This window comes from Cavia porcellus, unplaced genomic scaffold, assembly GCF_034190915.1.
Source record: "Cavia porcellus strain 051 isolate PalLab524CR breed Dunkin Hartley unplaced genomic scaffold, mCavPor4.1 scaffold_17, whole genome shotgun sequence".
NCBI lineage: Eukaryota > Metazoa > Chordata > Mammalia > Rodentia > Caviidae > Cavia > Cavia porcellus.
Genome location: NW_026947500.1, coordinates 42,887,574 through 42,911,820, shown reverse-complemented (window position 1 = coordinate 42,911,820; position 24,247 = coordinate 42,887,574). Strand labels below are relative to the sequence as shown.

The following is a 24,247-nucleotide window of genomic DNA, read 5'->3' as shown; positions in this document are numbered from 1 at the left end:
TCCCTTTTTTTTTTTTTTTTTTGGTAATGAGAACTGAGCTCAGGACCTTTTGCTTGCGAGGTAGGCACTGTGCCGCTGAACTATATCCCCAACCCTCACAGTTTGCATTCTTAGGCACCCAAGATGACATTGAAGAAAAGATCCTGCTGTCCCCTCCTAGAAGGTAGCACAGGGTCAGGTGCTGTACTGCTCTACACAGAGATCCACACCTGGGGCCCAAAGGAGAAGCCTGGAGCTTTTGAGTTTTCCTAGAACAAAGCCTTCCCTCTGCAGAGAGGTCAGCCGGGTGGAAAGGTAAGGCCCTGGAGATGGGCCTCAGCCTGGGTTGGAGAGGAGAGACACTCTTGTGCTGGGGACTGTCCCCATCCACCCTTTGCCTTTATCTACAATCGCATCCGCATGAGAGCCCTTGGATCACTCGGTAAGCTTTCCCGTCGGGGCAGGAGGTCACTCAGTCTGGAGCTGTGGGTTCAAGCACACACAGATCCTGGGTAGAGCAGGGCTGAGCCCAGTGCTGATGCTCCTGACCCCAGGGATGGCCTGGCTCCCCAGGGCTTGGCCAGCTCTCTGCCCTTTGACCTCTGACCCGCTGTCCGCTCTGGCTGGTCTGGGAGTGGCACCCAGTCTCAGGACTTTCCTGCTTCAAATGTGTTCAGGCTCACTCGCCTCTTGCCCAAACTCACATGGCTTTGAGACACTAAGGTCTTCAGAGTAAGGTCTGTCTTAAACCGGGTTGTGAGTTCCCAGGTATCTATTTTATTGCAGCTTGAGATGTGCATCACACACGCTCCTTTAGTGAGCAGTGTATTTCATAATAAAGACTACCATTATGGTAAGATGAAAGGCACACAGAGATTTAAGTTAAGATTCATCCTTGAATAAACTAACGAATACATAAGCAAAATATATCTAAACATCAGCCCTGGAGGTGTGACTGTACCCTTCCTTTCACTCTGTCCACCGACCTATTCACTTCTCATCATCCACGTTCCACCCTACTCCTGCCTCCTGTTCTTCCATTCACCCTTCTCCAATGTATCCCCCTCCACTTCTCCCCTTTTACCTCCCTCCACCTGCCCAGCCACTTGTCTACCCACCCACATAGCCATCATCCGTCCATCCATCCATCCATCCATCCATCTATCCATCTGCCTACCCACTATCTTGTCCATCCATCCGTCCACCTACCCACCAACCTGTCCATCCATCCATCTGCCTACCCACCAACTTGTCCATCCATCCATCCGCCTACCCACCAGTCTGTCCATCTATCCATCTACCTACCTACTGCCTGTCTATCCATCCATCCATCTATCCATCCATCCATCCATCCATCCATCCATCCATCCATCTATCCATCTGCCTACCCACTATCTTGTCCATCCATCCGTCCACCTACCCACCAACCTGTCCATCCATCCATCCGCCTACCCACCAATCTGTCTATCTATCCATCTACCTACCTACTGCCTGTCCATCCATCCATCCATCCATCCATCCATCCATCCATCCATCAATCTATCCATCCACTTAATTGTCCATGCATTCATCCAGCAAATATTCCTTTATCACTCAGTCACTATAGCTATAGCCAGGAGAGAGCAAAAAAATGAAACCCAACCCCCCCAAACCAAAAATCAAACAAAAAAATGCCCCCCACAAATGAAAAATACTCCAAAAAATGCACACTCCCTGTTTTCAAGCAAAGTCAGTATAGGTTAGCAATGAAGAAACCAAGGCTCAAAGGCTCAGGCAGGGACAGGGGCTTGCACTGGGTTAGAGAAGTGGGGCTCAGAGGGGTGAGGGTGTGGCTTGCCAGCAGAAGGCAGCCCAGAGGCACAGGCCTGTCTGCCTCCAAAGAGAGCCCCTTACTTGCTTCCTGAGGCTGCTTCCCTCCCGGCTCTCCGTGAGGACCTGCAGGGCCTGCCTCTTGCTCTGTGGCTTTCATTTTTGTTATTCTTTTGGAAGAGAAGGGGTGGGAGTGGCTGCTGCTGTCCAGCTGTTATGTGGGACCACACATCCCAGCCCAGATGTGTCAGACGCCTCTTTGTGATGGGTGAAACAGCTTCTGGGCCAAGGGCCAGGCCAAGGGAGCAGCGTTAGGGCTCTGGCCCTGGGGAGCTGGCGGGGAGGTGTGCTGTGCTCAGAGCAGGGAGGCTCACTAGTGCTGCACGGTCGTCACCTCCTGGACCCCATGGTGCACTCGGGTCATGGGGATCCCAAGCTTGCTGACTGTCTAAGGACATCCATGCCTGTGACATATTTTGCCAGGACTTCTGAGCTTCCTGTCCTGACTCCCCCCTCCTCCCACCATGGCCCCCCATCCTGTCCAGGACCCTGCACTCACTCGGGCTTTCCTGGCCCGCAGGAGGGGGTCACGTGGAGTGCTAGCCAGAACAATGTGCATGGTCTCGACTCCACTCCACCCAACTCTTCCTCTTCTCGCCTGCCCCCCAGAGTTCTGTGACTTCCAGAAGAACAGCCTGTTCCCCAGCATCTGGAGCTGGTTTCTTGAGGGAGGTTCAAGGGCAAGCCGGGTCCCAGAGAGAGATGGTCGGGCAGGCCTCGGACCAGCGTTTGCAAGGGGCACGTGGCATGGGGAAAGGACACACACACCTCCTGCAGAGTCCTGGGGGCTGTCGAGAGCAGAGGAACAAGTTCCAGGAAGCACGGGGGAGTGGCGCCCCAGGGGAATATGAGATGGGGTGTGACATGGGGGCCTTCCCAGGGCTCTGGCTCTGTCTCTAAAGCCCTAGGCATCCACAGAGTGCTAAGAAAGGAGTGGATGAGGGTGAGGCAAGGACCTTCTGATATCCAGAATCTTCAATTTGCCTTGACCTGGACCGTAAGCTCAGCACAGTAAAATGGTAGGCAAGATAGTACACACCTGTAATCCCCGCACCTGGGAGGCTGAGGCAGGAGATGGCCTTGAGTTCAAGGCTACACAATGAGTTCAAGGCCAGCCTGGACTACATAATGCAACCTTGTCTCAAAAAACAAAATAGAAAGATGGCTTCTAGCTGTTTCTCTCTGCCCTCCTTGCTGCTTGCACTGGACTCCTGCGCTTGGATAGAGTTAACACATCCCTCCTCTCCGAACCTCACTTTCCTTATCTGCATGAAGATACAGCCCGGTTCCACCTGCCAAAACACCCTCCAATAACCTCTGTGCCATGGAGAGAGTTCCTTGGGGAGAGGATGTGGAAGTCACTTCAGGGAAGACAAGACAGTGACCATGACCTTGACGTTTCCCTAGCTTGGCTCAGATTCTCCAACGGAGCCCATTTGTCCCTCCATAACACCAATCCTGGCATCTCTCCAGGTGTCTTCTCCACCTGGCCCCTCTCTTTCACATATTAGAGACCAGGTGCCAGGTGTCTTCCTGTCGGGAAACTCTGGCACCTGGGACGGTACCCAGTCCCTGAAGGAATGTGTGTTTGCATTAATAAGCAAGGGAGCCCTCAGCTGGTCCAGGGAGGCCCGGGATGGGGGGCACTCACAATAGGCTGGAGAGCTGACAGCACTTCTGGGGGACTCAGCCTCAGTGCTGGATGCCAAACCCCTTCTGGAATTGTCAGTAGACTTCTCAGTCACCCAGTTCTGTTTCTATGTTGCTTCCCTTCCATTACAGGGGTGGCCCAGCCATAAAGTAGCTTCCTTTACAAATACAGCCAATCTTTCAATAAAGCAAAGTACTCTACAATGGAACCCAAACAGCTCCTGTCTTGGGTCCTAAGGAGGCCACCAATGGTCCTGCGAGTTTCCGGAGTTTGACCTGTGGCCTGCAGGAAGCTTTCCCGTCTTGATTTTGTGCCTTTTGTGGTTGTACAGATGACCTGAGACACACCGCTGCTCCTCAACCCTACAGAAACACAGCTCAGGACCTTGAGCTTCCTGGGCAGGCGCTGTGCCGCTGAGCTACATCCCCAGCCCTCCACCACCTCTTTTGTGGCTCAGTACCGTGCTGGGTTTATGGCAACCCACAAAACTGGTCTCTGTTTTTATGGAACTTTCTCATGGAGGAGAAAGATAATAAGCCAATTAAGATAACGGCGAGTTGGGATTAGGGATATAAAAAAATCATAGAACTGAACCAGAAAGTAGCAGGGGTGTCACTCAGGAAACTTGGCAATGATCATGATCTTAATGGTGACTCCAGCCTGGCTCGGATCCCCTCCCTGGGGGTCCACTGCACCGTGACACCCAACATAGCCTCTGCCCTGGGTCTTCCCTGTTCTGTTCTGTCCCTCCCATCTGAACGTAAGTGGTTAAGGGCCAGGTGGGCTGCGGGATCCTGGAAGGCGGGAACAGACGGACTTCAGCCCTCTTCTCTCCCCTGCGCCCTAAAACACCTGACCCTCATTCAGTCACCGGTGCTTGGCCGAGGCTCACCCGGGCCAGTACTGCGCTAGGCACTGAGGACCAAGTGGTGACCAAGACAGACAAGGAACTGTCTTCTGGAGGACTTCCTGCCTCAAGGAACTCATTTCCTCGAGAGGAGGGGAAGCAAAACCAACAGCAGCCCCACACCAGCCCCACAACTCTGGGTTTCGTGCAGGAGGAGTAAGAGTGTGAGGAACCGTCCTGTCTGAGTCCCGTCTGACGGGGAGCTCTGAGACTTGGGTTTCCCCATTAGTTTGTCTTCATTCACTCTTTTCTACACTGACAACTGGGTACCTTGGCCCCTCTGTCCTCTTTCGTGAGAATTTAAAGAAAACAAGCACACACATCCCCTCTCCTGAGGGCTGTAAAAAGCCCACCCACATAGGCACAACCAAACACACATACTTCTCTAATCTCTCTAAATCCTCAAAGGCTGGGAGTGGGGGAGGGGGTGGGGGGGCTCTCTGCCTCCTCAGTTAACTCTGGAAGAGCCAGGCTGGGGATCTGGGGGTGGTGATCAGCCTTAGCCCCCTCCCCCCATGACTCCCCATGGGTGGATCCGGGGTCCATCCTCCCCACACCTGGCCTCCCCAGCTGCTGGGAGGTGAATAAGTACACCGGGCAAACATCCTTGCGGCTTCCTGCTGCTCCCCTCTGAGACAAGAGAGCTTCCTTCTCCTCCTCCTCCTCCTTCTCCCCCTCCTCCTCTTCCACATATCTCCCAGGTGGGGTGTCTCTGGGACCCTGAGCCATTTCCTTCTAAAGGAATCAGTCATCCCTTCCCCTTAGCGAGGAAGGACAGGAGGACACGCGGACCTAGTGTTTCCATCTAGAGCCGCCACTCGCTGTTCCCCTGGTCCCCAAGCCTGGACCCTCTCTCACGAATACCCAGGGGATGAAGGGTCCCAGTGGCACAGGGCCGGGACAGCTGCATAGGGAAGAGTGTGAAACTGGACAGAGGGCAGGGAGAAGCCCCCACATTTGGCAGGAAGGGCAGCCCCTTCTGAAGTGCCCTGAGAATCCCACACACAGATCACAGCAACGAGCAGTCCACAGAAGGAAAATCAAGGCGCGGGAGCCACCTGCAGACACACCTGCCTGACCTCGGACACTCAGTGCCTGTCCAGGTGCCGAGTCTTCAGCGTGGGCTTGCAGGTTGTTTGTGCTTTGAGAGCAGCGGAGTGCACAGGCTTCCCGCATGGCTCCAGGCTGGGATCCGCATACTCAAGGACAGTCAATCTGCTGCTCTCCATCCTCCCTCCAGACCCTGTGCCTTCCCACCCTCATCTCTGGAAAGACTGTCTAGCCCTCATGCAGAGTGAAGATAAATTGCCATCCAGTTGCTTCAAGAAGAGAAATCAGACTTGGGAAAATGAAAGCCCTGAGGAGGACCGAGACTCACCCCCATTCATACAGCTTGCCTGGCCCCAGGGTTCTTATCATCCCTCATCCGGCTGTGGCCCATTTCACACCAGGCCCTCTGTTACATTCATCTTTACATTAATTCCCCCCCCCTTTCTTTTATTTTATTTTATTTTTTTGTCTTTTTCCTTTTTTATCGGTACCGGGGATTGAACTCATGACTGCCTGCTTGCAAGGCAGGCACCTATGCTGCTGAGCTAAATCCCCAGCCCCTTTACATTAATTTTTAACCACATATGTCTCCAATAATGCTATGGGGAAGGTTCTGATAGCCCCATTTTTCAGAGGAGGAAACTGAGGCCCTAAAGAAAAGTTGCTGAACAATGAGTGGCAGAAACACAGCCAGACTCCAATTTCTGGGTTCCTAACCCAGGGGATCTTTCTCCACTGCCCTTAGGCACTCTCTGTCTCTCTCTCTCCTGCCTCACCCCTTGTGCAGATGGGATCCTAGGAGTGTGTCTCCCCCCCCCCCCCCAAGTCTCCCAGTGCTGCACTCCACTGGCTGATCATGGCTCTTTTCCTGTGCTGGATCAGGGCCCAGAGGAGCAGCTGGGGATGCAGGGCTGAATGGAGCAGCAGGAAGAGCTTCAGGCAGCAGGGGCCACAGAGTTCATTCAGAAGAAAGTGCAGCCCGGAGCTGCCAGGGGCAGAGGGGAGCTCTGGGGAGCTCTGCTGCCCTTTCTGACTTGAGGGTCTGAGCTGCAGCAAACCTTCTTCCCTCGCTCCAGAATCTTTTACCAGCTCTAAGAAGGCTGGGCAGATCCCCCAAGCCCTGCTGCTTTATTCCTAGGACCTGTGCCTATACTATACTTAGAAAGACTCAATCCAACCTTGCTCCATTTTGCAGATAAAGAAACTGAGGCTGGGGCAGGAAAGCTGGAAGCGTGGCACAAGCACGCCCTGTCTCCTGGTCCTTGTGGCCTGCTTGGGGGGTCACAAAGGGCAAGTGACATGGATGTGAATGAAGAGACCTCTGTCCCTTGCTTGTGTGCTTGTCCGCCTGGCCTCCTGGCATAGTGAAGTGCAAGGTGCCCATGTCCCCAGCGACTTGGCTCTTGCTTGACCAAGTTTCTTTTAGTCCCCGTGAGTGAGACCTGGTGTGCTCGCCCATGTGGTGTGTGTGTGAGGTGGGGTGTGACTCGTGCTTAATGCATAGGGGCTGCCCTTGGAAGCCCGCATTTCTCGTCTCCCAGCAGGGCCTTCTGAACCCAGATATTTCCTCCTTCGCTGAGCCCACGCACGCCCCTCCCCCAACCAAGGCCTGAGGGCTGAGTCTGAGGAGAGGGAGGGAGGACAGGAGAGAGCCACGTTTCCTTAGGGAGGGAGGTGGAGAGAGAGACAGACAGAGAAGAGAGAGAAAGACAAGCCAGGGACAGGGACAGTCATGCAACCACAGACAGGAGGGACCCCGAGACTAACAGGAGGGTGACCCAGAGACCAGAGGAGAACCTGGCCTCCCTCCTGAGTGACCCCCCCCCCACCGCGCTGCCCTCACTCCCCTGAGGCGCAGGTCCGTCCTGGGAAGTCTCTGGGCTCACTCCTTGGGCCGGCCAGGGCAGCACCCTTAAGTTTCTGAGTCTGGCTCAGAACCCCAGGCTGGCTCTGACCCCCAAGATCTTCGGGTGTCTGGTGCTCGCAACGCTCCCCTGTGCGCCCCCCAGCGGGGAGCCATCGCCCCGACACCTATCCCAAAATGGGGCGCAGGAAAGGGCACTAGCTCTTGGCGCCCCATCTGTTCGCAGAATAGCAGGGTGGTTTGGGTTTGGCTGGAAGACGCGCGCGGTGTGTGTGTGGGAGAGCAGAACTGGTGTCCCCCGAGCGCATGTCCCAGGCTCCCCTCCAGGCTGCGGCAGCTGTGCACTGACTGAGCCCCCGAGCAGCGCGCCCTGGCGCAAGCTCTGAGTCCCGAGTCCTGGCTCTGGGGCGCAAGACAGCGTCAGAGGACTGAGTCGCCAGATCTCGGAGCTCTGAGCACGTGTGCCCCCCGCGGGGACCCTCACTGAGCCCCCCAACCCTGTTCTCGCCCCGATGCTCCGGTCTTTCTGGGTCCCAGGTGCGCCGCGCAGAGGGGTGCTGAGCTGTGCAATCGTGGAGGGGACCCCCGTTCTTACCGCATTGTTGAGGAAATCCGACTCGTTCAGGTCCCCCAAGTCCAGGAAGCTGGAGCTGGGGAAGAGCCTGTCGGCAGGGAAAGGCTCCAGGACGGCGTCCATCGCGGGCGGCGCCGGGGACCCCTCCGAGCCCAGCGCGGGGCTCCCGCGGGCCGGGGCCGGGGTCGGGGCTCAAGGCCTCAGGGCAGCGGCGCGCGGCGGGCTTGGCGCGGGGGCCCCAGGCGCACCGCGGGCATTCAGCCGACTCCTCCTCCGGCTCCTCCCGGGGCACAGCTGGCTTCCATGGGGAGCCCGGGGGTGGGGCTGAGGCTGGAGGAGCCCCCCGGACCGGGGGAGCACAGTGCTCCCCCGAGATTGGGTGGCTGTCCGCCTCTCCGCGGTCGGTCGCTGCGTCTCCCTCTGCAGGCTCCTGTCACTTTCTTCTCGGGGAAACTGGGAACCCCGGGTAGGAGAGCCCAGCTGGCCGAGGCGCCACGCCCCCACATCAATATTCACGATAAATCCATATTAATGAGGAGGGGCGGGGCGTGAGGGCTCGTCCCTCCTCTTTTAAAGAAACACTTGCAGCCTAGTCTCTGGTCTCTGAGCCTTCAAAGAAGAAATTTAAATATAAAACAGTCCTGAAGCCGGGCATGGTGGCGCATACTTTGAAATCTCAGCATTCCAAGGAGGCTGAGGCAGGAGAATAGAAAGTTTGAGGCCAGCCTGGACGATTTAGTGACTTTGGGAGACCCTGTATCAAGATAACAAAAAGACTAAAGATAGAGTTCAGCGCAAAGACGCTGGATTCAATTCCCAGCAAAACTGTCCTAAAACAAAAAACAATGTAAAAACATCCGTACCCTATGAAATCTTTCCCAACCACGATCCCATCCCAGCACTGCTGGGGGAGCTGAATTATTTCCATTTCTTTCCGCTCGATGGTACCCACTGGGAGGGAACATGATTTCACAGCCCCTCAGCAGACTTTTCCTCCATAGGGAGACTCTGAGCGTCCTAACTCTTTTATCTCAGCTCATTCTCCTGGAAATCTCCTTGGAGGGCAGTGACCACCCCTGTACACTCTGGGGACATCGTGCCTCCAGTGATAAAGTCTTTGTGTGACCCCACTGGACTGTGAGGCTCCTGGGGGCAGGGCTGTCTCCAGCTTCCCTGCCTGAGTAGCAAGAGATAAGTGGGCACTGCTCTTCCTCTGCTCAGAAGAGAAGGAAGTTGGACGAGGCCACTGTGGAGCTTGGGGCTGGCTTGGGCTACACAGTCACCTGACACCAGGCCTCCCGGGATTCATGACCTAAGTGACCTGCTCCTGCGCAGGACTTAATCTCTTGAAAGGGCTGATAAACAGTCCTACAGCACCTGAACAAATGGGAGAATTGAGGCGGGCCTTTCCTCCAGGGCTGGGCACCCTCTTTCCTGCACACAGGAGCCATTAATGGGATTAAGCGTGTCCTCCTTGTTTGGGTAATTAGCTCAGGAACCAAAGGCCTTTGACATAGAGATGTCATCGCAGTTAAACCACAGGCATTGCCTGAATGGGAGAAGTGCTCAGGATGCCAAGATAGCAGTGTTTGCCATCCTGGGGCAGGTGGGCAGGTGGTCCTTCTCCACCTCACGACCTGGTTAACAGGGTTCTGGGCAATGAAGTTGTGTCCCTCCGTCATGTGGCTCTTGGCTGCCAGACCTCCTGAGAGGCTGGGATGACATCCATATTCTGGGGACGTGTTCATCGACAGTATGACTGAAAAGTTAGGCTGGATAAAAGAGAAAATTGGTTCATTCTCAAGGATGGTGATGGTCAAATTAGGGGCCCAGGGTTACTACGGGCATTTTCCCATCTGGCCAACTGGGGACCACCCCACTGGTCCTTCGCTGGGCCACCAAGGCCACCTGTTGCAGGGTTTGGGGAGGGCTTGTGGCAGCGGGGGTCTGGAGGCCTGGCTCCTGTGCTGGAGTCCTGCTCCCCAGGAGGAGCTAAAGTGTCCCTCTGCCTGAGGTTGCTGGAAATTGTGCCTGTGTTCCCCACAGCCTCCTCTGTAATTAGAGACACAGGTACTATTTAAGTGATTGGGGAAGATTATATAGTTTTAGATAAGTAGGATTAGAGTGTCCTGTATTTCCTTATTCTTATCCAGATGAACACCCCAGGAAACCATTGAAAATAATCCTGGGGGAGTGTTCTGGTTCCGGCTTCTCTACTGTGGAGTTGGAGAGGCAGGATCTCCCAGAAGTGGGGTGGTAAGGAACGGGAACAGGTGGGCACTGCCTGGTACTTGGAACAGCATGGTAATTTCTTTCTGAAGTGAGGGGATGGGAAAGTCAGCAGAGATAGGACGCCAGGAGATTTCTTCACATATCTTACGTATTATTGAGCAACTACTATGCACGGTCCATAGACCAGGCCTAGGGATCTTGGTGGCAAAGCGTTTATACAGGAGCGGGTAGGGAGAGGAAAGCAGGATGACACATTTGAAGAAGATAATTTCACATCACGATAAGGGCTGTGAAGAAACAAAATGGTATGACGTAGCTGCGAGGGGAAGGAAGACTTCTCGGAAAGGTCATGTGTGAGCTGAGAACTGAATCACCAGGGTCGCACGAGGGGCGAGATGGAGGGAAAAGCATGCCAGGCCAAGGGAACAGCAAGGAGGAGAAAGGAGGCCTGACAATGACAGCATGAGTGTGGCACTGTGCGCTGCACAGCCCAGCATGGGTGGGCACAGTGAATTCAGGTCTGCATGGCGACACAGTGATGGTTCCTGGGAACGAACCCACTAGGGGTGAAACCACAGAGCTATACCCTCAGCCCTGTTTTGGCCCTCAGCTGTTCCCCAGGAGCTGCAGAGATACAGCCCTGGTACCAGCTCTGAAGTGGAGAGGGTTTGCTTCCTTCCCGCCGGTCAGCAGGCCTGGGCCCTCGCCTCTTCTGACATCTGAAGGCATTGAGCCCAGCAGCCAAGGCCAGTCCTACAAATGCCACTTACATATCCCCAAATTCTGCTGCCACCCCTGCTTGGGAGGGCTCAGAAGGCCCTGGTGCTGCTAGGTGGCAGCTGTCCCAGCTGTGGAGCATGAGACAGCCGGACACGGTGACAGCCAGGAACACACAGGAGGAAAAGGGCAGAGAGAAACTTTTTGATCATTCCAGACCCTAAAGGTCAGGTCGAAAGGACAGTTGCTGGCAGCCCAGCCATGAGCAGGACGGTGCATGCGTATGTGTGTGCGTGTGCATTGTGTGTGTGCACGTGTGTGATGTGTGTGTAGGGTGGGGGCACCTCTGGCAAGTCCCTGCCCCTCTCTGTTTCCACAGCTATAAGAACAGGAGGTGCTGAAGCCCCAGGGGGTCCCCTTTTGCCCAGAGATCACCACGTGTGCCCTCCCCAGGTGGGGGCCTGGCAGGGAGAAAGGTGTCGAAGGCCTGGCACTGGGCTTGCTAGGATCCTGCCAGGACCCTCCAGGAGGGCACAGGCACCCGGCTGTGTACATGCACAAGCAGGCTTGGGGTGGAAGCCAGAAGGTCGCCCAAAGTAAACCGGCCTTGTTTGCCCGGCTTGTAAAGGAAAAACACTTCGGCACAGTTTAACAGGAACTTCTGAGAAATGAAAACACATTCATCCTGGAGATTAGGTCAACTTCCGGGGCTCAGACTGGGAGACCCTTTGTTCTCTTGCGGTTGCCTCCAATGGGCCTTGCCTGTGCCCCTCCAGGCTTGAGATCTGAGGGTGGCACCCTGTCAGCAGGGTGGGGTAGGCTTCTGGATCCTGGCTGTTGCTCTGCACTCTGAGCCATAAAAGTACCTGACATTTATTGAGGACTTGCTCATATTATCTTGCTTCATTCTTAGAAACAGTTTGCAAGATAAGGATTGGAATTCTCTGATTCTGAGACACAGGTTTTAACACCTATAAGGTCAGAGTGTGTTTTTTCTTTGCTTTTCTTTTTTGAGATAGGGGTCTTATTATGCATCCCAGTCTGGCCTCACACTCACAGCGATCCTCCTGCCTCAGCCTCCCCAGTGCTGGGATTAGAGGTGTATGGCACCAGGCCCAGCTCAGCGTGTGTTTTATGATGGATAGAATGTTGCAATTTATTTGATGGCTTTTTTCCTCTAAATGTGCAGAAAATAATTGGTACATTATTAAAGGATGACATCTTAGATTCAGGAAAACATGATATCATTATCATCCTCAATCTGCAGATAAAACAAAGCAGAGGTGGCTTGTGCTCCTTTCTTCTAAAAACAGGACCCAGGGCCGTGGCTGGCTGGCCTGGGCTCACCCCGCTTTAGAAAACAGTTAGGACTGAGAACAGGGCCTCCAGCCTTTGAACTCAGGGCCCTTTGCACTCACCCTGGATGACCCTGGAGAGGCAGGAGCCCAAGGGAGAGGATTCCAGGGCTTTCCTCAGCGGAGAGTGATTCACTGCCACCCTGCCTTGGAGAGAGGCCTTCAAGACTGATATTTTTCCTCTTTAAATTCTCTGAAGACTGAAGTTCCTGACAGCTTCAGAAAACACTCGCCGCCCTCCCAGCGGCTTTTCCTAGTAACTGGGTTAGCTCCTTTTTCCCTGAATTTCTGCTCTACTGTCCCATCTCTGGACAGGAGGCAGGTCCACCCCTTGGCCCTCGCCTGCCTGCTGCCTGGGGAGCAGCCCCACCCGCTTCCTGCTTTGCTCTGGCTCTGAGTCCACCCTTCTCTCCTGCAGCGTAAGTTACCTGTAGCAATTCTGCTTCTCCATGCTTCCACGGCCCAGGCTGCCTTGTCCCTGTCCCCCAAAGACCCACACTCAGGCATCTCCAGGACTCAGCCCCAGCCCAGAAGTGGAAAGTCATGGGCAGGAGTGGTGGTGCACACCTGTAATGCCAGCACTCAGGAGGCTGAGGCGGGAGGATCCTTGAGAATTTGAGTCCAGCCTGAGCTACACCGTGCGATCAAAGAAACACGGAAAGAAGAAACACATGGGAGAGAAGTCAACCTCACTGGTTGCTGCCTCCTGCCCTGAGGAGTCCCCATATTGAGGACACTCTGCTGCAAGTCCTGTTCCTCCGAGGGTCTGCAGAGCCAACGCTGTGGGCCAAGAGGAAGGTCAGAGGCACAAAGAGCTGAGGTCTGACTCTGCTTACCAGATCTACTGCCCTTACCCTGTCATTGTCCCTGTGCCTCAGTTTCCCCAAGCTTCAAGTCTGGTGAGACAGAAGTAGTTTGTCACCAAGAAGTGGGAATGTGGCATGGGGCTTTCACCTCAAAGGTTTTGCTAAGACACAACGAGTCCTCCTTCTGTTCACTCAGTCTGTGAGCATTCAAAGTGAGCCAGGTCTCAGGGTGTCCCCAGAGAGCAAACGTTGTAGCTAGGATGTGCTCTTATTTGTTTAGTTTGTTTTTTGGGAGAGGGTCTCACTGTGTAGCTCAGGCTGGCCTTGAATTCACTATGTAGCTCCAGCTGGCCTCAAACTCACAGAGATTCCCCTGCCTCAGCTTCTTTGAGGTACAGGCCTGGAGAGCCTGTGACCCATCCTGAGCACTGAAGAGACCTTCGTGGTCCCCATCCTAAGGGACCAGCCCAGCCTCTGTGACTGAGCAGAACAAACAGAAATCCAGCAGGCTGGGCCTTGGCAGCCACCGTTACAGCAAATATATATTCCAGATGCTAGAGGCAGGCTTCGGGAGCCTCCAGAGCGGCAGGGCGGACCCAGTCCCTGGAGAAGAAGGGTGGCTGTCAGCCCAGGGGATTTGTGTTTGTCTCAGCTCTGGGGAAGCTGATGCCAGGTGTCCACTGGTCCGGGTGAGAGGTGCCAGAGAAGACTTCATCCCCTGGGAGGAAGATGCAGGACTCATCAGGGGATCCATGGCTAGTAGGGGTGACCCCATTTGAGGGATCCCCCAAAAGACATCAAGAAGGAGACAAAGCTAGAACAGGGGGGAGATTTGTTGTTCTGAGAGCAGCGGCTGTTTGGGGGTGGGAGAGATGACTGGCGTGGACACGGGTGCTCATAGCTGGTGGGTAAAAGCTGGCTCCTTGAGCCAGGCTTGATGTCATACATCTATAATCCCAGTCCTTGGGAGGCTAAGGCAGGAGGATCACCACGAATTTGAGGCTACTCTGGGCTACATAGTGACTTTTGTCTCAAAAGAAAAAGAAAAACCAAACTGAATTCCTTGGGGTGTGCAGATGAGTCGCCCAGGCTCCCCACCACGTGTCACCCTTCACTTCAGTCCACATGGTGTAGAAGAAAAACACTCACAATGATTTCTACAGTCTGCTGTTTGTTGTGGTTCTGCTTCTTGCAGTGAGTATCACAACCCTATACAGAGCTGCTATAAATCAATATGCAAGAGCAGGAATCCAATAAAAATAGTGGCAGAGAACAGGCCCAGCACACTTGGAGCTTTTGTACGGTGCAGTGTTTATTGCATTCTCGGTTGAGTCAAGCACTTTCAGTGAGTTTTGATTTATGTCTCACCAGAACCCTGGGCAGCAGGTACTGTTTTCCTGAGGCTCCGAGAGGTAAAGTAACTCATCCAAGATCACACAGCATCTTGGTCTACCTCCGAGATGAGGTAGAACCACCTTCCCAGTCACCTGGGGGGCTCCCCGATCCCCCAGAGCTCTTTTATCCTAGATAGAGGTATTCAGAGTCTTATCCGTTATTTGTATTCTATCTTTTGCCTTTTAAAATTTGTTGAATATACTTGTTGTGGTTGCATAGGCATGAAATTACAGTGCTCCGGATGCTGAGGCAGGAGCATCGCTGAGTTTAAGGCCAGCCTGGGCTACAAAGTGAGACCCTGTCTCAAAACAAAACACAACTTATACTCAGTTTTACTCCTTTCTTGGGCGTGCTTCTTTGCAGCGTGTGTGTGTGTGTGTGTGTGTGTGTGTGTGTGTGTGTGTGTGTATGTGTATATGCATATAGATACAGCTTTTCTCTCCCTCTCTCTTTACTTAACTGAATAGGAGGAAATTACCATACGCACACCGTTCTGCAGGTTTCTGTAAATGTGTTGAATGTCCCTCCCCAATCTTCCTGGACCCTGCGGAGCACTTCCTCATTCTTCCCTGGAGCTGCACAGCCGCCCATTGTGTTAAGGCCCTGTGGTTGATCTACCTGCCCCACCTGATGGTCATCTGGACTGTTCCCAGTTTTTTTTTTAAACTCCAACAAACAGTGCCCCAGTGATAGACTTGTATAAGCACTGCATATTTATCTCTCAGATAAATTTTTAGAAGCGGGGTCTTGGGTCAAAGAGAGGGGGCTGTTTGGACTGATTTACATCTGCAACATTGCTGGTTTCTCCAGTCATGACTGCAGGGATATTATCACAATAGTCTGTGAGCTAAGGCAGGGCTGCCAGTGTGTTTTTAGTTTGCATTTCTCTTGAGTAGGACTGAGCATCTTTTCAAGTGTTTCAGAACACTGAATGCTTGCTTTTCTGTAGCCTCTGTTCATAGTCTTTGACCTTTTAAAAATTGGCGGTGGGTCTTACCATTGCTCTCTGGAAGCTGTTTATATATGAAGACGATATCGGTGCGATTTGCAAGGGTCCTAAGCTGAGGCTTCATCTCCATCCTCTCATTCCAGCCCAGCTGTTTTCCTAGTGAGCATTTTCTGAGTGCTTCTTGCATGTACCATGTGCCTTGTTGCCCGCGAGGCCAGAGGCCATGATTGAGGTCAGAGGTCGTGATCAAGGTCAGAGGTCGTGATCGAGGTCAGAGGTCAGTGGGGTTGTTCAGATCTTCAGTGAGACAGGTAGTGGCCCAGTGTGAGATGAGCTGTAGCTCAGGGATTTAGAATAAACACTAGAGCAATGGGAGGGAGGACCCAATGGCCTCAGCCTGTCACCTTGATTTCCAGCTACTCTAACTGCAGCTGACTTTTCCTGCCTATCCCCAGGCCCTGCTTGCAGAAGAATGGGTGCCTCAGACACATTGTTTTGTTTTGTTGAGACAAGGTCTCACTATGTAGTTTAGGCTGGCTTTGAACTTACAGTGTAGCCCAGGCTGGCCTTTAGCACATAGAGATCCTCCTGCCTCAGCCTCCTGAGTGTGCTCTGGGTACCCAGCTTGTTGGCTCTGCCTCCATGGCACTTTCTCTGCCTTGTGCTGGTCTTGCCTATCTGATGCCTCCTGCTCTGTCTCACTAACTGTGCCTTGAGCGTCCCCAGTGCATGGCAGCGTTTCCATTTCCTTGCTGGTGACACTGCCCTGTGGGTCCTATTCTCTTGGTGCTGGGCACCAGGCAAGGGCTTGTTGAATGATAATTGGCAGATGGCAGGAAGACCTGGATGAAGGCAGAGAGGCTGGCAGAGCACAGAGCAGGTCCCAGAGGGATGACACCCACACTGCACCTCACACGGACCTGGGCAGGAAAGGGTTAAGTTCACCCCAGTTTTGTATATGAACCAGCACCAGAAAAAAAAAGTGCAGACTAGCAATTGAGCCCTGTCTCATCCTAGTTCAAATGACATTGTCTGCAGCTTTGCCAGCCTCGCCTCCTGTGCTAATTACAGACCTTTCCCGGGAGGGTGGCTGGGGCCAGGAGGTCCTCATTACAGGCTTCCTTGCTGGAGGGCGCAAGCCGCCAGGACCCAAGCGAGGAGGACCACGATGCTCTGGAGGCCAGGCGTGGGTTCCTCTGCTCAGCCCTGTCCTGGCTGGCCATGCTGGCCGGGACAGGGCTGAGCAGTGGCCGGGGTCTGGACAGAGTCAGAAGAGTCCAGGCCTGGTGGTGCCCCTGCCCAATGCCCTTGTGCTCTTGCCCCCAAAGATGGGGACAGCCAGGCGGCGTGGGGCCTCCCCTCTGTGGTCGCCTGTGGCCGCCTCTCCCTGTGGCCGGTGGAGACCAAGCCTTCTTTAATCTTCTTTTTATCTCCGGGCCTCGCCCCTCAAGAGGGGCTTTGATGTGGGGCCACTCTGGGGGTAATCATGGGTTCCGAGGACCCGTCAGGACTCTGCCCACGCTCCAGAGCCAGCCCCTGAGGGTGCCCTCGGCAGACGGTGGCGGCAAAGAGGGGTGCTGCCTGGACACCCAGATCAGAGGGCTTGGAAGCAGGGGCTCTAAGGCCATGCATGCTGCGTCACTGTTCAAACACTGGGCTCCTTGTGAGCCAGGGACACCATCACAACACCAGCAGTAACGACAGCCGCCCTCCTCACTCTGCACCAACTGGCTTCAAGCACCAGGCTAAGCAGCTTCATGTTTTTGGTATCAGAAATCAGAAAACTCAGGACCTCACACTTGCCAGGCAGGCACTGTACCACTGAGCTATACATCCCCAGCCCCAGCATCTTCATTTTTAATATCATTTAATCCTCAAAGCTATGACTATGTGGCTGTTGGAAATTTTAAATTTTATTTAATTGTGTTTGTTTTGAGACAGGGTCTCTTGTTATGTAGTCTTTTTTTTTTTTCAAGCCGGGGTCTCACTGTGTAGCTCAGGCTGGTCTTGAACTTGTAGCAGCCTCCTGCTGCAGCCTCCCAAGGGCTGATGGAGGTATCATTTTAAAAGGAAGGAAACTCAGCCCATTGATTCATTCATGTCATAGAAATGTGCCACGGTCCTGCTCCACACAAGGCCCCAGGACATAGTGAGAATAAAGTGGGCCGTTCCTACTCGGGGGAGCTCCCTAGGACAGGTCCTAGGGAGGTTGCACAGTCAGGAGCACAGGGTCACTGTTCCAGGAACCGTGCACAGTGCACAGTTAGAGAATCGACTGACACCTGAGGGACAGGGAGGAGAAGGGCGAAGGGACCATATTGCTCCAGGCAGAGCCTCAGTGGACTGAGTGGGCAGAGATAACTGGGCGCTGGTAACAGTTTGGCCCTGCTGGGATTTGGACTTTGAGCCACTGAGGGTGCTGGGAGGGTCTGCACCTGAGCCTGCCTCCATCTGGGTGGTGTTTCAGCTCTGACTCTCTGGAGTCGTGGCTCAAACTATCTCAGTAGCCTTGAGATCGATCTCCTGTGCCCAGTGAGGCTGGGTGTATCGGGCACGGTGCGGTGTCGGCCAGCGCCCTACTTCTGATCTCCTGTCCTCAGTCCTTGCCTGGCTCTCAGACCAAGCACCTAGAATCTCAGATGCATCCCGCCAACCACTGCCCGGCACCCAGTGGACACAATACCCTTGTGCTGCCTGTCTTGTGTGTGTGTGTGCACCCCTCGGGCCAGTGGCTATTGCAAACTGGACCTCAAGGGACAGGGACACAGCAGCGCATTTGACAGACCACTTCTAAAGGACAGAAACCGGTTTCTCATGGTTGTGGAAACTGAAGTCCAAGACAAGGCGTCAGCAGAGCTGATGGTAGGTAGGGCCTGTTTCCTGGGTCACAGATGGCAGTCGCGTTGCTGTCTTCACGTGGTGGAAGGGTCAAGGGTCTCCTACAGGCCCCTTGTAAGAAGGATCCCAGTCCCACCGATGAGTGCTTCGGCCCCTTCTCCTGAAGCCATCAGAGGCTGGCTTGTGAGTTGTCATAGTGAGTCATGGTGGGTGAAAGAATGGTCTCTGCAGTCGGAGAGGCTGGATCTGTACCTTCTGGAACCTTCTTTAGCCATGTTACTGTGGCAGTTTGGGCCTTTATTTTCTCTTCTGTAAAGGGGGTTTTGTCTTTATTCATTCACCGGTTCATTTGATGAATCATACCCATCTCTGAACACGATGGTGCTGAGGTATGTTCCAGGCATTCGGAAATTAGTTAGAATCCAGGAATTAGTTAGAATTCCAGAAACTGGAAAGATAGATGGGCGTGGAATGCAATGTCAGAAGATCGTTGTCTTTGCCGAGGGTTCCACGAGGTTCAGAGGAGGGTATGATCAGGTCTGCACTTGGGAGATTTCAAAGTGCCAAGTAAGCCTGTGATCCCAGCCCTCTGGGATCTGAGGCAGGAGGATATCGAAACCCATCTCCAAAAACCAAAAACCAAACCAAACTTAAACAAAACAAGAGAATGTCAGGGATTCTGGATGTGGTCTTGGAGGGTGAGTGGTTGTCTGCCAGGTGGACAGAAAGAGCAAGGATATTCTGGACAAAGGGAAGAACGTGGCTAAAATCTGGAGGTGGGGCCGGGCCTGGGCTCTTGGGACCAACTTTGCATAGTTGGTCACGGAGGAGAGTCACGCAGGAAGGAGGCAGTGGGGACACATAGGGCCTGGTGGGCTACTCCAAGGAAATAGTTTCCCGAAGGTGAACAGGAGCCACCAATGGATTTTTTTTTTTTTTTAAGGCAGGGTCTTGCTACACTGTTCAGGCTGGCCTTGAGCTCACTTAGTGATCCGGGCTGATTTCAAATTTGCAACAATTCTCCTGCCTCAACCTCCCAAGTGCTGAGATTATGGGCTTGGCTCTTTTTCTTTCTTTTTCGTTTTTATGAGTACCAGGGATTGAACTCACCACTGCCTGCTTGCAAGGCAGGCGCTTAGGCCGCTGAGCTAAATCCCCAGCCCCTTTTGTTTTGTTTTTGACACAGGGTCTTTCTAAATAGTCAAGGCTGGATTTGAACCCATGATGATCCTCCTGCATCAGCCTCCTGAGTGCTGGGATGACAGGGGAATACCATCACATCTGGCTCACTGATGAATTTTAAAGGGGGAAAATAACAAGGTCAGGATTGTATTTTAGGTAAAGCACTCTCCTGATAGCTTGGAGGTGAGCATGGTTTCAATCAGGCCTTTGGCCTTATCAGGTGAGATGGGATAAGATCAGTTCTTAACTGAAGTTAGCAGGGACTAACAGTTACCCAGCGCTTATGTTTACTTCTGAGCCACTGTCACATCGCCCTTGTGTAGCTACATTGCGAATAGGTGCCCCACCATATTCCAGACGGGGTGGAAGCCCAGTCACGGAGCTGGCGGGAGCAGAAGGAGAATTTCAACCCGTGTGCCCCAGCTCAGCACCTGTTGGTCTAAGGCAGCGACAGTCTGCTAAAGTCCCGAGGCAGAGGGTGGGGTCGGGCTGGAGTTCCCAGCTGGCCAGGAGGTAAAAGCACCAGGACATCCGGGTGAAGGAGAGGAAGAAATCAAACCTCCTCCTCTATCTCTGGGATCAGCAGTGAACCCAGACAAACAAGTTGAGTTTTATGGCTTCCGCAGCCAGAGGTCTGGGGCTCTGGGACAGTGTCCAAGCCAGGGAAGAGGATTCCTGGATCCTCCATCCTGTTACCCTGGACGCAAGTCCTGGTTCATTGCAAATTACTCTTGTAGTTGGAGTCATCGCCACCTTCTCCTCCTTCTGTGGGATTCTGGCAAGGATACCCGGCTCACAGATTCAGGCCCTGGGAGGACATTTTTGTGGTTGTCTCAATTAACTAATCATGCCTGTTAGAGGGATGATTGGGTTTAGGTTGGACATCAGGGAGGCTACTCCTGTCTGGTCACACTCATGGGAGGCCAGCTCAGTGTTGGTCATCCCTGGCCAGACCGGGGCCTTTACTAGCCTGATGTGGCCAGGGGACGTCCCGCCTTTGGGGCCCAGGTGACTCCTGTTCCCGAGTAAGGAGAGACCCCTGCAGGGGTCTGGTCCTTGGGCCAGAGTTCAGAAAACAGGACCTGCTTCCCGTTAAGTGGCTTCTCACATGCACCCTGGGCTCTGTCTCTGTTTATTTTTTAAAAAATACAACTGAACCTGACTCGCAACTCAAGGGAAGCTGTGGTTTGCTCGGAGCCATCAGCATCACCATGGCAACCTTGCCAACCACGAGCGCTTGAAAATGTCATTATCAACAGCGTGTTCCTTCTCACCTCCAGGCAACCTTGGGCCTCCACAGCTCCTAGGCTCTCAGGGCGGGGTAGGGGCGGGGCACCCCAAAGCAGGGAGTTGAAAGGAGGGACCCTGGGTACCCTTCACCCTCCTCTTTTCCATTTGCCATTGCATACCCATCTAGAAGGAGCTGAGAATGGCGCTTTCATGTTGGGCAGGCAGGGGGGCTGGACACTGAGCTTACACTTTCAAGGCCTGAAAGCCGTGATTTCTATTTCTTCGTATTTTAAAACTTTTTTCAAATCCATTTTATTCAAACATAAAAAGAAAGAAAAAGGAGAAGAAGAAGAAGAAGAAGAAGAAGAAGAAGAAGAAGAAGAAGAAGAAGAAGAGGAAGAAGAAAAGCTACAACAAAATTTTAGAGTACATCAATCGGGGGTAACAATGGTACATAAGATGCACATTGTCATCCCCAAATCATTCACCCAGAGCACAAGACATCTATCTTCAATTGTCTGAACAATATCAGTACAAATCTGTCTCTTCAATGATCTCAGAGAGATCAGTAGTGTAACTATCTTACCTATTTTTATGTACATTTACATAACATATATATAGGTTTTTTTCTTTCATTTTGTCACACTAATGAAACAATATGTTTACACATGTGTGTCTTATTTCAGTAATGAGCATGTTCTCAAAGTGCATCCATTTACCTATAAAAGTGTCTAGTTTATCGTTCTTTATGACTGAGTAGTACTCCATTGTATAAAAATACCACTTTTTTTTTTTCTTTTTCCTTTTTATCGGTACCGGGGATCGAACTCAGGAATGCCTGATTTCAAGGCAGGCGCTTATGCCGCTGAGCTAAACCCCCAGCCCCCAAAATACCACCTTTTTAATCCATTCCTCAGTTGATGGGCATTTAGGTTTCCAAGACCTGGTTATTATAAACTGTGCTTTTATAAACATGGAGGCACTATACCACTGTGTGTGATGTTTTTAATTCTTTTGGGAAGGTAGCCAGAAGGGGACTAGCTGGGTCAAATGAGACCTCCAATCCTAGTTTTTTGAGGAATCTCCACACTCATTTCCACAGTGGTGGCATCAATCTGCATTCCCACCAACAGTGGAGGAGGATTCCTTTTTCTCCATAGCCCCTTAGGCTGGTCTCACACTTGCAAACGATTCTCCTGCCTTAGTCTCCCAAGTGCTGGAATTATAGGAGAACACCACCACACCCAGCTCCCCCAGCATTTGGTATCAGTTGATTTCTTGATACCAGCCATTCTTTCTGGGGTGAGGTGAAATCTCAGTGTTGTTTTATTTTGCATCTTTCGAATGACCAGTGATGTTGAACATTTTTTCATGAATTTATTTGCTGTTGGTATTATTTCATCTGAGAAGTGTGTTCATCCCAGATGCCCACTTTTGGGTTGGGTCTTTAAATCTGGGAGGACTGATTTTTTAAGCTCTTTATATGTTCTCCATAGTAATCCTTTGTCTGAGGAGGGGCTGGCAAACATTTTCTCCCACATTGTGGCTTGTCTCTTCACTCTGCTGGTGGCTTCTCTTCTGCACAAGGCTTTTCAGTAGGGTGAGATCCCATTTACTGATTCTTTGTGATAGTTCATGTGCAATCGGGGTTTTGTTCATAAAGTCTTTGCCTACACCAATGTCTTCAAGAGTTTTACCTACTCTATTTTCCAGCAGATTTAATGTTTCTGTTTTAATATTAAGATCTTTGATTTTAGCTTAGTACACAGTGGAAGAGAAACACCAGTTTCAATCTTTGGCATGTGTTAAGCCAGTTTTTCCAGTACCATTTATTAATTCCAGTGTTCCTGTGAAAGGGTTTAGCCCCTTTGTCAAAGATAAGGTGGCTTAGTATGTCTGCAATGTTTCTGCATCTTCTAATCAATTCCACTGATTTTTTTTTTTTTGTCTTTTTTTTTTTTTTTTTTTTTTTGTCTTTTTCCTTTTTATCGGTACCAGGGATCGAACTCATGACTGCCTACTTGCAAGGCAGGCACTTATGCCACTGAGCTAAATCCCCAGCCCCCATCTTTTTCATTTTTTATCGGTACCAGGGATCTAACTCACGACTGCCTGCTTGCAAGGTAGGCGCTTACGCCGCTGAGCTAAATTCCCAGCCCCAATTCCATTGATTTTTAGGTCTGTCTTTTTGCCAGTACCACGCTGTTTTTATCAGAGTAGCTTTATAGTATAATTTCAAGTTGTGATGCCCCCTGTCTTGTCTTTGTTGCTCAGGATTGCCTTTGCTATTCTAGGTCTCTTCTGGTTCCAGAAGTTTTGGATTGTGTGCTCCCATTCTGTGAGATGTGCTTTTGGAATTTTGATTGGGATTGCATTGAATCTATATAACAGTTCTGGAAGCATGGCCATTTTCACTGTAGTGGCTCTGCCTACCCAAGAGCATGGGATATCGTTCTGTTTTCTAATATCCTCTTCAATCTCCTTTTTCAGAATCCTGTAGTTTTCAATGTAGGGGTCTTTCACAACCTTTGTTAGATTGATTCCTAGGTATTTCATTTTGGGGGATGCTGTTGTAAAAGGTATTTTTTCCCTGATTTCTCTCTCAGTGAGTTTGTTATTCATGTACAAGAAGGCTCTTGGTTTTTGAGTGTTGACTTTGTAACCAGCTACATTACTGAAATTGCGCATTAAATCTAGAAATCTTTTGGTGGAGTTTAGGGGTCTTCTAAGTAGAAGACTTGTCAACTGCAAATAATGATGGTTTAAACTTCTGCCTTTTCTATCTTTATTCCTTTTATTTCTTTCTCTTGTCTAATTGCTCTGGCTAAAGTTTCCAGGACATGTTGAATAAGAGTGGAGACAGTGGACTTCCTTGTCTTGTTCCTGATTTTAGAGAGAAAGTTTTCAGTTTTTGTCCATTTAGTGTGATGTTGGCTATTGTTTGTCATAGATGGCCTTTATCATATTGAGATAAAGACCATCTATTCCAATTTTCTGTAGGGTTTTTCTCATGAATGTGTGGGCCACCATATGTTCTATTTTGGGGAAGTCCCATGTGCAGCTGAAAAGAATGTGTATTCTGATGTTGGGTGGAAGACTTTATTGATATCTAGTAAGTCCATTTGCTCAAAAATTTGATTTAGTTCTAATATTCATTATTGATTTTTTGTCTAGTTGATCTTTTTGTGACAATGGGGTAATGAAGTCTCCTAATACAGTTGTATTAGAGCTTATTTGATTTCTCATGTCCATTAGTAATTGTTTTATATAGCTGGGTGCACTGGTATTTGTTGCATATATATTTATGATTGTTATCTCTTCCTCTTGGATTGTTCCCTTTATAAGGATGTGACTGTCTTTATTTCTCTTAATCAGTCTTGGCTTGAAATTTACTATGTCTGCAAATAGAAAAGCTACCCCTGCTTTTTTCTGGATTCCTGTTGCATGGAGTACAGTTTTCCACCCTTGATTCTCAGTCTATGAATTTCTTTTTTAATTAAATGTATTTCCTGTATACAGCATATTGTTGGATTTTGCTTCTTGATCATTCTATGCCAGACACCAGTCTAGTGTCTTTGGACTGGTGAATTAAGACCGTTAACATTGACGGTTAAACCTGATGTGTATTAACTTATCTTTGTCATGATAT

General features: G+C 51.5%; 1 protein-coding gene across 2 annotated transcripts in view; it reads right to left on the bottom strand.

The window, feature by feature from the left end:
- Window positions 1-24,247, bottom strand: part of Creb3l1 (cAMP responsive element binding protein 3 like 1) — a 68,724-nt gene that overhangs the window by 24,025 nt on the left and 20,452 nt on the right. Inside the window, exon 1 of one of the 2 annotated variants that reach the window (XM_003465166.5) lies at window positions 7,916-8,362. The exons of the other annotated variant lie outside the window; for it this stretch is intronic. Coding sequence (XP_003465214.1) covers window positions 7,916-8,017 — 102 coding nt within the window. The 5' untranslated portion in view covers window positions 8,018-8,362. Of the gene's footprint in view, window positions 1-7,915; window positions 8,363-24,247 lie in introns of those variants that run through there. 2 annotated transcript variants of the gene reach the window in all.